Genomic DNA, 16,285 nt, shown 5'->3' with positions numbered 1-16,285 from the left:
TCACAACTAAGATTTTCTTTGCCTCTAATTTGATATCTCCCGTGTTAAGACCACCTGCTTTTCAAAGCTAAGACAATGACACAATGGTTTTCAATTGTGTTTCAAGTGGCTAAGTTTATGAAAAGCCCTTTTCTCCTTCTCCACCCACCCTATCAACTTTCTATTTGATCATACAATAAATGGGAAATTGTTGGGACTGTTTTCCCTCAAGCTTCCTCAGACATTGGAAATTACAAGGTAAAAAGGACACATTTACACTCAATATAACATCCAACAAATCACAGTAGGTGGGCTGAGCATTTCCTTTCTGTCAGTCAAAAACATTTCACAACAGGTTGTCAGATTTTTAACATCTACTGATATGTTTTATTTTTTTACTTCACCCTAATTTCCAAATACATTCCTCTTTCCTCATCTACGCAGTTGCATTTATTCATCTATTAATTCATTCATTTATTTTGCTATATCATTAATATAATTCTGATTTGGAGGTTACAAAATATATTAAGAAGGTGTGGCTGTTTTCATTCAATACAGTGTGATTTAGCAAAAGATATCAGATATAGAATAATACATCTATCTTTTGATATAAGGCCATTAAACATAGGACATTTTATCATTAAGTAATTGGTCAGAATAGAGAATATTTAAATGTAAATACTGTTCAAAGAGTCTTTAACTAGAGGGGGAGGGGGCAACCCAGGAGAGAGCAGCTAGGTTGCCCAGTGGATAAAGCACTGGGGGAGGAGTCAGGCTGACTCATGTTCCTAAGTTCAAATCTAGCCTCAGAAACTTACTAGCTCTCTGAGTCTAGACAATTCACTTTACCCTGTTTGCCTCAATTTCCTCATTTGTAAAATGAGCTGGAGAAAGACATGAAAAACACTCCAGTAACTTTGCCAAGAAAATTCCAAATGATTGAACAAAGGCCAGGAGTAGGAAAGAAAGAAAGACCCTGAAAGAGGAGAAGCTTTCTCTGCTAAAGATTAGCTTATTTTTACAATTTATAAATGATCATGTGAGCTTAAAACTTAATGACTGGTCACCAAAGAACTAGTTCTATCAAAATTACCTTAATATTCATTCTTTAGAAATGTTAAATTTCTTTTTACTTATTAATTTCATATGAATGAAATTTCTGGTCCTCATTTATTTCAGCAAATAGAATTGTGTAAGAGAGGGGGCAATATGACTGTTCAACCAAGGGGATAATCTTACCTTGTACCCTTCCTTCATTGACCATATACTTCCTGATCTGGTTACTAACCCTCCACAAACTTCCACCAATCTCTCACTGCCTGTGTTCACACCTTTTATGTACTAATACAATTGTGCATGTCAAATCTTTCCTAATAGATTCTGTAAGGGCAAGGAGAATGCTTGGGTGGAACTAAATAATGTATTTTCCCCTAATACTTAATACAAGTTTCTGCAAATTATAGTCACTTAAAAACTATTTAGTGAGTCAATGACTTTAGTGAGTATGGTAGGTAATCTGGAAAGATTAGTGCTATGAAGCACTGAACCTTTTGATGTTTTGACAGCTCTATGAATGTCACTGATGTGGCTTCTCCCTCCTATGGTGCAGGTCACAAATAACCATCCATCCTTTCTTATTTCTATGCAATTTTTATTGATGTTTTCTCTAATTTTCTCTGCTGGAGTTCTACTCAGTGTGCAAACAACTTTCTTCTAGATCAAAAGCTCTTAATCTGGGTTTTATAAACTTAAATTTTTAATAACTGCATTTCAACATAATTATTATAAATTTATTTTATTCACTTAAAACTTTTTATTAGGAGATTATTGGCCAATAGTCAATAAATTGAGACTACTGATCAATAGTTCATAAACTTATTTAAGCATGTACTATGTAGTAGACCTTGTTTTAGGTACTGGACGTACAAATTAAAAAGAAAAGACAATCCCTGCCTCAAGAAGCTTACAATTTAATGGTGAAAGACAACAATAATGAAAAAGTAAAGAGATAAAGAAGGTATTTGGTATAGATATCTCCTGGGAACAAGATGGCCTTCTCAGGATAAGCTCTATCACTCTACCTCATCATTGTCCAGATAATTCAAACCTTGATTGATACTATTTCCCTCTGCCTCCTCTACCTTCTGACTAGAGGACTTGACAGTCCCAAACTCCAGTCAAAAAAAAAAGTCATTAATGGTACATTTCTAGGATGGCTTAGGGAAAAAAGAACAGTGGCTTTGGAGTCAAAGGACCTGGAAACAAATCCTATGTCTGATGATTACTTTCTGAGTAATATCAGACTGGTCACTTTAGCTCCCTAGGCCTGAGTATTACAATGAGAGGACTTGTATGGGGGATTCTGAGCTCTGAATCTATATGCCTATGATCCTATAGGATTCTGCAAAGGAATGGCACAATTGAAGAAAGCTTGTCATTCCACATGTGAAGAAAGGTTTTATGTGGGAATTTTTTTTTTAATGAATTTTCTCTACCTCTGGCTAAAGTGGGAACAAATGTGAAATGCATTCCATGCAAGAGACAGCAAAGAATTAATTGCAAGACCTGGTTGCCATCAGTGAAATAAGATGATATAGTGTCATTCTCAGGCAGAAGTTTGGCAGAGTAGACAGCTTGGATATCATGCCAAATGATCATTCAACCTTCAGATGCACTTGCAAAACTAGTTCAGAGAATACAAATGCTATTGCTTTAAAATATATAAAACTTTCTGAAAAAATCTGAAAAACATATACAAATAAGATGACAGATAACAAGGAGGCATTTTTTATTAGAGAAGAAAAGCAACCTGATTTAAATGAGTTTAGCTAGTCATTTAAATTGACTGGATAAAGTTTAGTAAATAGGAATGATGGACAAATGAAGGAAAGAAAGAAAAAAACAAGACTTAGAAAGATTAGATAAGGAATAATTTCTATGTAAAAAGAGGAAAAAAAAAGGCATATTGTGAATATAACATATGAGATCATCCCACTGGTAAACAAAGTTGATGATTATGATCAATAACAGTTTAGAATATGGCTTTCAAAATTTCTTTATTTGGTATCTGGACTTCTGATTTCATAATTCCTTCCAATGAGAATGGCAATGAAGACTGACAAATGTTCTACAACTTACCAATCTTACAAAACTGACCAGGATAGTGAAAAATAAAGGAAATTTCCTAGGTTCATAGAGCCAGTGTTAGAGTTGAGGGTTGGCCTTGAGGTTTGTCCTTAGATATATAGCTGGCAAAACAGAAGTATTAGAGGAAACCTTGAGGACATAAACAGCATAAAATGAGTTAGAAAATGAAATAATGAGGTTAAATTTTAAAAGGAGCTAGGTATTGACCTTTACATTTTTTTATTTTAATAGCATACAATATTTCTGAGATATTGACCTTTTAAAAAAAGTTTAACCTTCATTATTTAAAATTTTAAAATTTATTTTATTTTTAATTTATGAAATAAAATAAGCATTTCTCTAAATAGTATAATAAAAAGATGATTGCATATGAAACTACAAATCTATCACATACAACTTGCTCTTCCTTTTAAATACATAATAAATTATGCAAATTTATTTTTTCCTTTGTTTTTTTTCCCTCCCTTCTCTATCCATGGCTATAATTAGACACAAATACATATATGCATGTAAAATTATTCTATACACACTTTTATTTATCTGTTCTTTTTCTGGATGCAGATAGCATTTCCTTCATATATCCTTTGTAGTTAATTTGGCTTTTTATAATAATATTGATCTTTTAAAAAACAAAAATGTCACACCATGTGTATAGATGTAGATAGAAAAATAAAGGTAGATAGTTCTATATTTATCTATCTAAATTATGAGTATGTTTATATATGCATATACATATATATGTATATGCATATATATATACATATATATGTGTGTATATATATATATTTGGTGCAAGGAAGAGAAAGAGGGAGAGAGGAAGGGAGCAAATAGGAAAATAGAAGGACAAAACCTGTATTTTATGTTAAGGGGGGGATGGGAATTGTAAAGAGCTCTCCAACACACTATTACTCAGAAACAAGATTAACCGTCAAAGAATGTTGCATCTTAAGTGTTGCATTTGGAATCAGGAAGAACTGGGTTCAAATGACACTTCATATACTAATTATGTGACTGCTCAAGTACATTAACCTTTTTGAGATTTAATTCCTTTATCTTTAAAAAAGAGGATTGGACTAGATGGCCACTACGGTACCTCCCAGGTCTAAATCTACTAACCTAGGAATTTGTGAGTACAGGTGAGAACACTGCTTTTGTTTTAGTCAGGGAAACACAGTTCTGTGAATAAATCTTCCTTCTTGGGGGATCCCATTTTTCCTTTCTGGGAAATGATTAAGAATTCAGAGGGGATTAAGTTGAAGCAAAAGCTAGCACACTTGCAGTTACCAGGGCATCACAAATGCTTTGCCTTTTTTTTTTTTTTTTTTTTTAATTTTTTCTCTTCATGTCATTTTTATATATCTGCTCCACTGTCATCCTACATCCCCTCATTAATCTATTACATACAACTTGCTATTCCTTTTAAATATAAAATAAAGTTATACAAATTGATTTTTGCATTTGTAATGTAAAACAGTACAATTGTAATGTATAATGTACTATACAAATGTAATAGAGTGGCTATTTTAAAAATAAAAAATATGCAAACTATTTTAAAGTGGGTCAAGCAATGCGTTATCCTGTGGCCAGAACAGAGTGAATGAATTGAGTGTGTGTGTGTGTGTGTGTGTGTGTGTGTTTTTTAACTCATATTTATTTGTAGTAAAGGGAATGAACTGTTGATTATGTGTCCTGGCAGCTATTCAGATAAAACAAATTATGATTATTGTTAAATTGAAAACACTGTTAGCTAGTACATCTGGGTGGAACATGGCAATGAGCATCTGGGTCAAGAAACAAGACCAGAATATCTTCAGTGTTTAGCACCACTCAAGAGTCAAAAGCAAGAATCTGCAATGGGATCAAATACAGACTAAGATGAATAATATTAAAAAAACCTAAAAAAACAAACCTGGAGCATCAGAACAAAATAGTCAGTGGGAAGAGAGAGAGACCGGGCACCTGTAACTCCAACCCACCATCTGGTAGCTTCTTAGTTTAATTAATTATCTCTGATTACTAGGTGCTAAGTTCTGTTGTTTCTATGCTGCTAAAAAATTGCAAGGGTTCTCACTGTCTTCTTAATTTGTCATTCTTGAAATAAGTTCCAGTTGCTCTGCCCTAGTTATTATTCTGGCACCATTTTAGATAAATTTTTTTTTTAGAAAAATTGGATTGAAACAAATTCATTCAGATTTCTTTCCATCTAAAATTTATCAACTTATTTTTAACAAAACCAATAATACATGTAATAATTTTCCAATTAACTCATTTTGTCTCCCAGTATAAAGAACTTACTAGGTAGAGAGTTTCTTTTAAACCACTTAGAAGTAAAGAATGTCTTGAGAACCATAAGTGGCTTTTTTCATAAGAGCTTGTAAAATTGTTGGCAATAGCATAGGTATTTTTATTCAAACACAAATGACATCATCGCTGAAATTTCAAGAAGATTGGCTTCATTTACTCTACTTTTGGTACAACATATTGTTTCTGCTGAACATCAATTGGCTTTTCTATTTCTATTGGAAGATTTATGTCATAACTATTTTTAGCATGCAGAGTCTAGTTCTATCACTTTTGGAATTCAACTAGCAGACAATCACCCTTTAGAATTTGTAGAAAACTAAGTGCATAAAGTTTTCTAGTGGATTCATTAGCAAATAATTAATCTACTCTGAATCATACTTGAGTAAAAATATAAAATGCAGTAGAAATCAGGCAAATGTTATTTATCAACAAAGATAATATGGTTGTATAGGATGAAAGCTAAGATCGAGACCTCTTGGTCATGCTTTATCACATCAATAATTCAATAAACATTTATTAAACACCTAATATGTGTTGTACATTGTATTAAGCTCAACAAAAAGAATCAAAAAAGAGTTCTATGCCCTTAAGGAGTTTACAATGCAATGGTGAAAGACAATAGCAAACAAACATAAAGTAAGCTATAATCCAGGATAAGTAAGAAATAATTAATAGAAGGAATGTGCTAGAATTAAGAGGGAGTTGGGTAAGGCTTCCTATAAAAGGTGGGATTTTAGTTGGGACTGAAAGGAAGTCAAAGAAGTTGGTAGTTGGATGATCAATTAGCACAGCTTCATCATCAACCTGTCATTGTCATCTAAAATTCAATTTGTTACCCAAATTAACTAACAAGGACATATAAAAAAGATGCTATCTGCATCCAGAAAAGAACTGATAACCAGAAGAATTTATAGGATATTTTTTATGTATACATACACATAATTGTGTTTAATAGTAGCCATTTCTAGGATAGAGGGGAAGGATAAGAAAAAAAAATTACATGATAATTTTGTTGTATATTTGAAAGGAATAGCAAGTTGTATACAGTAGATTTGCAATTTTATGTACCATCATCTTTTTATTGTACAATGTTATAGAAATGTTTATTTCATTCCATAAATTAGAAATAAAATAAAATGAAATGAAAAAGAGCCCACAAAAATGAATGCTAATGATTGCTTTTAAATGTAATTGGAGAAAAAAAATACTAAATATATTTTTAAAAAATTCAATTTGTTGTCAAACTCAAAAAAGCTATCCATTTTCTGTATTAAGGATTTAATAAGCGCTTAGGTTCACTCAAATTTACTTGTAATTCAATTATTCACATAAATCTATTCTTTTACCTGTTTGCCCATAATTCAATTATTCACATAAATCTATTCTTTTAGCTTAAAAGGTGAACAGCAAGAGAATATCCCAAAGTGGCCAGGTTGTTTCCCCTTGCTCTCAATGAGTTCTGAGTCAAGAAAGAACTGAAGATGGCATAACCCAAACAGTAAAAGATTATAATAACCAAGCAGTCAAGAGACTTCAGATCTACTTTTTCTGAATGTTGACAAAGTACAACCTTGATTTTTTTTCTCTCTCTCTTCTATTTGGCATTTTGAGATCCTTTGATGGAAAGATTTAGAAATGCAAAATATTTTTTTAAAGCACAGACATATTACTTGGAAGCATCATTGACTATAATTCTAACAGGTAATCAAAAGATAGAAATATTAGGGTTATACTAAACATAAGCTTGGTGTGGTCCTTGGATGCCTTAAACGTAAGACAGGGTTAATATTAACATTCATATAAACCAAATGAATAGACAACAAGGATTCTTACCTTTTGGGGAGGGAAGCAAGCCAAGTCATTTCTATGATATGATTAGCATTAGTCTTTGTTTACATCTATTTCATCTTTAAAAAAATTCTCTTACCTTCACAATGCTTTTTAAATCTTGTACATAGGTCCTCTCAGTCTCCAGAATTTCTTGGACTACTCTATCTACATAGAGAAGTTTAGGACTTGTAGTAGATTCTGCAACTAGGGAGAGGGTGCCATTATTACTTGCTCCTTTTGTTTCGGTTGTCCTCAGTACTCCCTGCCACTTTTCAGTACTTTCTTCCATGTTCTGTTTCTCTTCTGGGGGATTCCTCCGAACTTCACTACTGGAGAATCTCCTCGTGGGCATCAGTTCAAGCTTTATGGCCCCTGTTTCCTTATCCTGGTTATTACATAAACTCAAATGGCCATTGGAAGCTAAGGTCAACCGGCTGCCAAAGGAACAGTGGCTGTCTCTGGAAGAGGCAGAGGAGGATGTGGAGCTAAAACTCACTGGTCGGTCACTGTCTGACAGTTCCATGGTCTTTGGTCCACGGTAGGAGAAATGTCTTTTCTCTTGGTGAAAATCTGCCTTGGAAACAGTAACTTCTGTCACAGCTGGAGAAGCCTGAAAAGGCAACTGGTACTCATCTAAATGTAAACACATAAAAAACAAATAATAAAATTGTTAAGGAACAGGGCAGAATAAAGTTTGTGCTAACCAAAATCTTAGGAGATGACTTTGAAAACTACTTATTATACTTAAATTCCTTGAATCAAGGGGAGAACCTAAATGCAAACTATATTAACAGAAGGAAGGCCTAATTTTATCTGATCTGGAAGACTTAAGGCTTCCACTGTAACTACAACCTTGCCAATTTTGGACCCACCATCCATTTTGGCTTCTTGTTAATCATCTAGGATTCAGATTCAACCTTCCTGGTATGTAACATTCCATCTCCCAGTTATGTACTCTTGTAGATCCCCATTCTTGGAATGCTCTCTCTTGACACCTTGGGATCCCCATTTCCCATCAAGGAGATGGCATCTAAAGTACTACCTTCTTCATAAGGCTTTTTCCTGATAATCCCAATTATTAGTGTCTTTCCTGCCAGAAATTACTTTGCACATATTTTATCTGTATTCTATATCCCTTTCCAACCTTTTTATTGAATATAAGATCCTTGAGGGCAGGCACTATGTCATTTGTAAACATTTTACCTCCTGTCTCTAGAATTTAGTAGGTACTATAAAAGTGGTTGTGGAGTTGTATGCTAAAGAGTTATATAGACAATTATCTTTCTTTTATTGGGCAATCCACTTTCTCTGGAATCTCTTTTTTCCCAATCATGCTTAGTTTAACAGTAGTTTAAAAAAGTCTGATTTTTTCACCTTTTTTTTTTTTTTTAAAAGATTGGGTCCCTTTCCATCTCTAAATCTATGATTCTCTGAGAACTAAATGGTTCTGTACTTTTCAGAGTTAAAGCAAACACTCAATCTATCAGAAATATAATGATACATCCATTCTTTCATTTATGTGACAAAAATTTCCTATCATATGAAAGGTAGTATGCTTGAGAAGAGTTATACAAAGATATGACAAAGTCCCTGTTCTCCACTTCCATGAAACTTTCTCCAATACCTTCCATTCAATAATCACCTTGTCTTTCAGACTTCATGAGACATTTGTTTTGGTAACTTTCTAATACAATTATCATATAATATACCTGATAGTTAATCATTTGTATTTTATTCTCTTACTGAATTGCATAGGCAAACAGGAACTCTTGACATCTAAATTTTATATTTCCTTTAGTATGACATGCTATATAGAGTAGGCACTAATACTTTTGAAAGAATGTGTGAAGTGACATTTATAGCAATTAACCTACAGGATTTTGAAGTAATTACTTGTCAAAGAAGAACACGACATTGAACAAAATTTATTCTTATGTTTTGTATTGTAGTCTAAATTCTTAGAAAGTGAATATTCTCATAAATGTATTCATTATTGGGTAACTAGAATTTTTATTTAACCAAAACACTCTAGTCCTTACTCATGGCTATTAAAATATTTAATTAGATGACTAAATTCACATGGGTAATGTGAATAGTTGAAATTAATAATTGAATGGGAATTTATCTAAAATTGGAAAAAATATTTTTTAAAGCAACAAGACCAATAATGTTTGCAAAAAAATTTAAATATCCTTCCAAATAAATATCAATTTAAATACATTTATGAGCCCAAATAGTCTACAAATTGAGTTCCCTACCTCCTCCCCCCACTCATTATTTCTTTCCATATATTCTATAATCCTCTGGAGTTTAAACTATCTACTAGAGATTACTATGATAAAATATCATCCATTTCCCATCACACACAAAAACATTGTCTTTGGTATCTCAGCATTTTTTCCTTTTGTTTACCAGTCTTGTTCCTTCCTTCCTTGTTTCCTTCCTTCCTTGGTGAGGAAATTGGAGTTAAGCGATTAGCCCAAGGTCACATAGCTAGGAAGTGTTAAATGTCTGAGGCTGGATTTGAATTCAGATCCTATGCTCTATTCACTGGGCAGCTAGCTGTCCCTATTTAACAGTCTTAATAAAGATGTTTCAGTTTATAGAATATGAAAAATCTTGTAAGAAAAATCATGATTTATGTAAAAATGAATTGTAGTCTTACTCTGATTTACATTCATGGTTTTGATGAAGCAAAAAAATTATTTACATCTCCATTAAAAACTCATGAGTTTGACTGACAGTTTGAAGATTAGGTGAATGAAAGTTATTCAACCCAAATAAAACCAGAACATAATTCTACCAACAACAAAGAGGTCATTTCAGCTATATCACAGAGAACTCCTTTTTAGGTGGTGCTTACATACTGAGAGCTCAAACAATTTATACTCTATTAAGTCTCTGTAGATCCCACCTTTTTCCTTTCTTTTCTTTTCCTTTTTTTTTTAAACCAGCATTATGGCTTATTTCATTGTGAAAATGATAATGACCAATAATGTTCACACCATAAGCACTGTTCAATTTATCAACATAAAATGAAGAAAACAAGTGGTATTTTATTCCAAAGGAAGGAATAATAAAGAAATACCTAGAAGATGATGCAGTATTCTACCAGTAACTACAGCCACATGGTATGTCTGCAACACTTTTAAAAAAAAAGCTTTTGTAATCTTCTTTCTGCTTGCTTTATAACAATTTTATGGTCTATAAAACATGGATTAGTTATCATAGTTAAATGTACTTTCCTTTAAAAGCCTGCTGCGGCATGATTATGGCAAAAATCCAAAAATACAGCAGTGCAAACACTTGTAGGAAAACACATTTTGTTAAAAGTCTATGCCATTTAAAAAAAAAATGAGAGTCATGGGTAGTTCAAAAGGAGAAAAAAATGAAATGAGATTGTCATCTGATCTATCTTCTCCATTACTACTTGCTGACTCTACTCTAGTAGGTTCTGTTATAGGAAAGAAAGTATATCTCCAAGTACCCTCAAGGAGCTTTGCCTGAAGCTTGGTTCTCTTACTATGATAGATTCTAGTTTGATGGCTATTATTTAGAACCAAATATTGGTTTGAGGTATACTTTGATGTGGGCTAGGATTTATGATTTGATCTAGCTAGGTCTGTACAAGATTGTCCTTTATAAATTTTAAAAAGTCTAAAAAGACCATCTGGTTCTGGAGGGGAAAGTAAGGTAGGTGATCTTGCACAGCCCTCCTACATTTCAATTAATTCACTTACATGTCATAGCATCACCTCCCTGATGTCATGGTCTTCTTTGAGAACAAAAGACAAATAAAGACCAAAGGCTAAAAGAACTGGTACGATTTCCTAGCCAAACTAGGTTATCATCAATTTAACACTGAAGAGTCCTCAAAGCTCAAGAATTCTAATCCCTTCATTTTACAGATTTAAGCATCAATTATTTCTCACTAGTCTAGTAGAGAGGTAACAAATATAGCAGATAAAGGAATTTGACCCCAGATATTTTTACCTCTTTACTTGCCCTCCAACATTTCCAGCTACATAGCTAGCAAGGGCTAAGTAGAGACAAAGAGGAGGGGAAAATAGGATTAGTAAGGGAAAGCAACAAGCATTTATTAAGCATCTACTATGTGTTAGGCACTGTGCTAAGCACCTTACAATATTATTTCTTTTGATCCTCACAATAATCCTGGGAAGTGGGTACTATCATGATCTCTACAACACAGTTGAAGAAACAGGCAAATAGAAGTTCAGTAACTTGTGAAACATAACAAATCTGTGAAAGAGCTGAGAGCAAATTTGAACTCAAGTCGTACGGACTCCAGGATCACAATGCTTTCCGAAGAATCCACAAAATACTTCTAAGGGCAGAAAAAATTGAGATATGAAATCCAGGATAATGGAACACCAAATACTATCCCCAATTGAAAAATAATCAAGCGTATTTTTATGAAGATACTTCCCCAAGTCCCAAAATATCAGGGACACTGAAACCATAGCATTGTTTCATCTTAAGGGATCTTAAGGCATGAGGTCACATTTTAAAAATGAATTCTTTTGGATACCTGGGATCCTTAAGATCCTAATGACTTTTCAAAGTATTATGAAGCAAGCCAAATACTGCTCAGTCAAATTATTTGTGTCTCATGGGAAATTGCTTAAATCAAGCCCTAAAAATGACAAAAACAATTGGCTGTAACATAGATCTGTATATATTAATGAAAGATAGCATTTTTAAAAATGTTGGTTCAACCCAAAGAAGATGATAATTACAAGTTTTCAAGAATGCAGAAATGGGCTTCCATGAAAAATGTTTGTCTTATTCTCCCCTTTCTCAAATCCAGTTGAGATTTTCACTATCTTATCTATTTTAAAGCTATTTTCTCCCTATTAAATTCTTATATAAATACCTTCTGCTAATTATAAAATTAGTATATTAAGTTAAGAATAGAGCAGTTGGTAAATTCTAGCAGTGATCTGAGGATTTGTTGGGTATCAAAGTTGTTTTTCCATTTAGTTTGTTAATATATTGTGATGAACTTGCATAGATATATGTTTGTGCTATTAGGGGCAGGTTAACTATACCACTGATTTTTCACAGTCATTCTTAAGTCATATTCTCAGACAGATAATTACAGAGCAAGAAAAAGGGTGAAAGAAGTTTGTTTTGAGGGAAAGTAGATGGCTATATTATCTTATTGGTGATTCACTCTTCCCCAACAATAAGACTGAGAGCAGAGAGGGCTTCTAGATTTTTTCTATGGCCTCTCTCAACCACTATACTTTGGGAACTTCCTGACACATCACAAAACAAATTAGGAAAACTTCATAAGCCAGTGAGCCTGATATTTTATTTGTGGTAGGGAGAAGAATATATAAAGGGCTATGTTTCTTCTTTTTGGCTCTTATGATAAGAAGGAAGCTAGGGTGATAAAACTGAAAGCAAACATTATAAAATAACAATGTCAATGGAAAGAACCACCACCAGAAAATTTCTATAATAAATGGTGCAAAATTACCAAAAAACCCCACAAACTTGATTCCCCCAAATATGATGAAATCCCTTTCCCCCAATCCCACTCCTTTGTAAAAATAGAAGAAACACAAGTGTGGAACATTGCATATGTAGTCAGATTTTGAAGGGGAGATGTGAATTCATCAATTTTACTGATTTTCTTCTCTTATTTTTCTATAAAAATCCTTTTTTATGAGGAATCATTATCTGTGAAAAGGATGGATATGGCTGAAATTTTAGGGATGTAAAGTAATAGTTTATTATTATAGTAAAATTTATTTTAAAAACACATTGGACCAGGAATTGGAAAATGTGGGATCAATTCTCCCTTTGAGGTAGTACAAATTGGATGTTGGATTCTGGGGCAAGTTACTTTAAATTTAAAGTAACTAAGGTCCTAAAAGAAAAAGAGAGAAAACTGAGCTAGAACTCTAAGGTCAAGTACAGGTCTAAAATTTTTATAATTTTGAAGATCTTTCTCATGATTCAGCTAGATTCAACAGACTGGGAATTTAAAAAAAAAATGAAAAGAAGAAAGGAGGAGAGAACAAATGCAAGAGCTATGATAGTACAGGCTAAGATGCTAGAATGTGGCCATTAGTTATATATGGGGTGATGGTGAGGAAAAGGAAAAAAAATTAAAGAAGAATCTAAGGTTTTGGGGATGGGTGATTGAAATAGAGAAATAAGGCAGGGAATGGGGAAAAGATTTTAGAATAAATATGAGTTAGGTTTCAGTAACATTAAGGCTAAACAGGCCAAATAAGTTCTGATGTTTTCCTTGCTTGCTATTGAAAATGATGTATTGGAGTTCTGGGGAGATATAAGAACTAGAGATAGAGATCCAGTAGGCATCCATGTAGAAGTGATATTTGAGGACATGGGAGCAGTTGAGGTCACAAAGGGGATGTGGTAGATGAGATCACCAAGACAGTGTAGGAAGTAGGACAAGTGATGAGGACTAGGACTAGAAACTTGGGAAATGCCCAACTTGGGGGAAGCAGAAACAAGAGAAAGTAGCCAAAAAAAACTGGAAGTTGTCAGAGAAGAACGAAGAGAGAACAGAGAATAATGTGGAGAGAGCAGAGAAGAATGAGGAAAAGAACACTGTCACAGAAACCAGAGGAAGCAAGAATTCCTAGAACATTTATTTGACTGAATTTTAACTTAAAATGTTGTTTTAATGTGATGAATATCTTCTGTGCGATCTTTTGTAGGAATAAAAAAATTTAAACTTTCATGAAGTTGTGCTTATTCTTATGCGTATTACATTTTGAGATATCATCTCCAAGATTTCTTTTGTTCCTAACATTGAAATTTATTTGCATTTGCTTTCACAAGATTGATTCTTTTTTGTACAAAAAGATGAGTCCACCTTCCTGGAGCTTGCATGAAGTACCCAGTTTTGATGAGAAACGGAAAAGAAGTAAATGGCAATAAATACAAAGAAGACAAGAAACACTTTTAAAGGAATTCTAACAAGGATGATATTCCTTTTATAATAAAGTGACTATTCCACTCTAAAGAAATGTTGACTATTCCACTCTAAAAGAATTATGTCAAAGGAAGAACCAAAAACTGTTATCTGTGGATAGATAATAGACTGCTTAAGTCATATTGGTTAAATGAAAGTTACACACACACACACACACACACACACACACACACACACACACACACACACAGTACTACGTCACAAGAAGGGAATCCAAAAGCACTCAGAATTCAATAAGAACTCATCATAATTTCATTGAAATATAGAGGTAGAGCTTGAAGAAATGTAATTTTATGAAGAAAACTCATTTTATGAAACATAAAATGATCTGGAACTCAATTGTGTCACCTAAACAATGAGGGGATTGCATTAGACAACTATCTCTTCCAATTTTTAACTTTGTGTGAACAACTTAGCAACAAATAGAAAAATGCGTGATTGCATATTTATATTTTCCACCGAGGAGTTGGTATCGCATAAACAGCAACTCCCTTATACTTGTCCTCTACCATCACACCTCCACCTCCACCTCCAAGTCTCATCTCTGATGCTGCATCCCATCAACTTCCTGAGTTTTAACTAAGGCAAAGAGAAAGGTACCAAAGTGAGAGATCTCCAATTTAGAGGGTGCTGAAAAGCACTGCATTACCTTAGCAGTTAATAAACAACAGAGTTGGTAAGAAAAAGAAAGTACAATGGAAACCTGAAAGCTGGTGCTCTCTCCTACTCTAGGTAACTCAGCACTCCTCCCCTTGTTGCAGCCTTCAGAAGATTTCTCTCCACACTTCTTTCCCCAATTAATCTTAAAAGATTATTTGAAGGCACCCTCTGCACTACTTGCCCTCTGTAAAATAAAAACACTAGTTTTATCTCTGGTCTTCCTTTAAATTATGTTGAATTTATTTATCATTTAACAAGCATTTATTAAATGCCTATTAAGTTCCAGGCACTGTGCTAGGCTCAAGATACAAGGAATGAAAAAGTGTCTATTTGCATAGTGTTTACACTTAATGCCCAAATTTTGCATCTCCTTCCATAACCAATGAAATATTACATAGTTTAGTGCACTGTATATAGCGAGCACTTAATAAACGATGTCTGAATTGAATTAACTTTTAATTCTTGTTTATTCTTAGTTTTGAAGATAAAAAAATCGCATCATCTTTACTAAAGACATAAAGATGAATTTTAATTTCAGACTGAATAATAAGAAAGCAAATTGTATCCAGAACTTGGCTTAGTGCCTGACACATAGTAAATGCTCAAATAGACACTTCATCTTTTCTTCTCCTTTCTTCTCCTTCTCTCTCTCTCTCTCTCTCTCTCTCTCTCTCTCTCTCTCTCTTTCCCCCCCTCAGCCTCCCCTCTCTCATATTTATCTATCATTTGACTCTGAGCAATCAGCACAATACCTTTATAATGATGTGAAAACTCAAGTTGATCTTTAGGCTGAAATCTAGAACTTCATTTGTACTAACCAAGTTACCAACCAGTTTCCAAAAGAACAAAGTTAAAACCACACTTCTACTTTTCTGGGAAAAAATTTAAATTATAATAGATTTATTTTTAAAAAGAATGTATTTTTTAAACTATCAGAATATATATTTTTAAATGTCTGGGCACAAAAATGTGAATATTTGAATTTAATGACATTCAGACTGAAAGAACATAACTAATAAAGTAAATGATAGTAAATCAAACTTGTGCACCTAGTCCTAATTCTAGTCTTACCAGACACTCCTGCCCCCAATTTCGGACTTGAGCGCATCATAACAAGTGTCCCTAACTAGTCAAAGTTCCCTTTTTGGGTACTGCTATTAGAAGGTTAACCTGATTTAAAAGTAAAGGCTCGCATCGGACCCATATGGCAAAGAATAAATGTCTAGTTTGAACCTTGCTGCTAATCCCGAACCAAGGCTAAAATTCCTAACCCCATTTTAAAAAACTGCTGTTCTGCTGGCAGTTCACAAAGAAAGCCAACGGAGACATTTAACTTCGGTTTAATGAGACTTCCTTAACGGAGCTGATTCA

General features: G+C 33.4%; 1 protein-coding gene across 1 annotated transcript in view; it reads right to left on the bottom strand.

The window, feature by feature from the left end:
- Nucleotides 1-7,893, bottom strand: part of PLEKHG1 (pleckstrin homology and RhoGEF domain containing G1) — a 104,158-nt gene extending 96,265 nt beyond the window's left edge. The window contains exon 1 of the mRNA XM_051997937.1: nt 7,358-7,893. Within this exon, the coding sequence (XP_051853897.1) occupies nt 7,358-7,783 (426 nt within the window). The 5' untranslated portion in view covers nt 7,784-7,893. The remainder of the gene's footprint in view (nt 1-7,357) is intronic.
- Between the last annotated feature and the right edge of the window lie 8,392 nt (nt 7,894-16,285).

Source organism: Antechinus flavipes, chromosome 4 (assembly GCF_016432865.1).
Source record: "Antechinus flavipes isolate AdamAnt ecotype Samford, QLD, Australia chromosome 4, AdamAnt_v2, whole genome shotgun sequence".
Lineage (NCBI taxonomy): Eukaryota > Metazoa > Chordata > Mammalia > Dasyuromorphia > Dasyuridae > Antechinus > Antechinus flavipes.
This window is presented reverse-complemented; position numbering and strand designations above follow the sequence as displayed.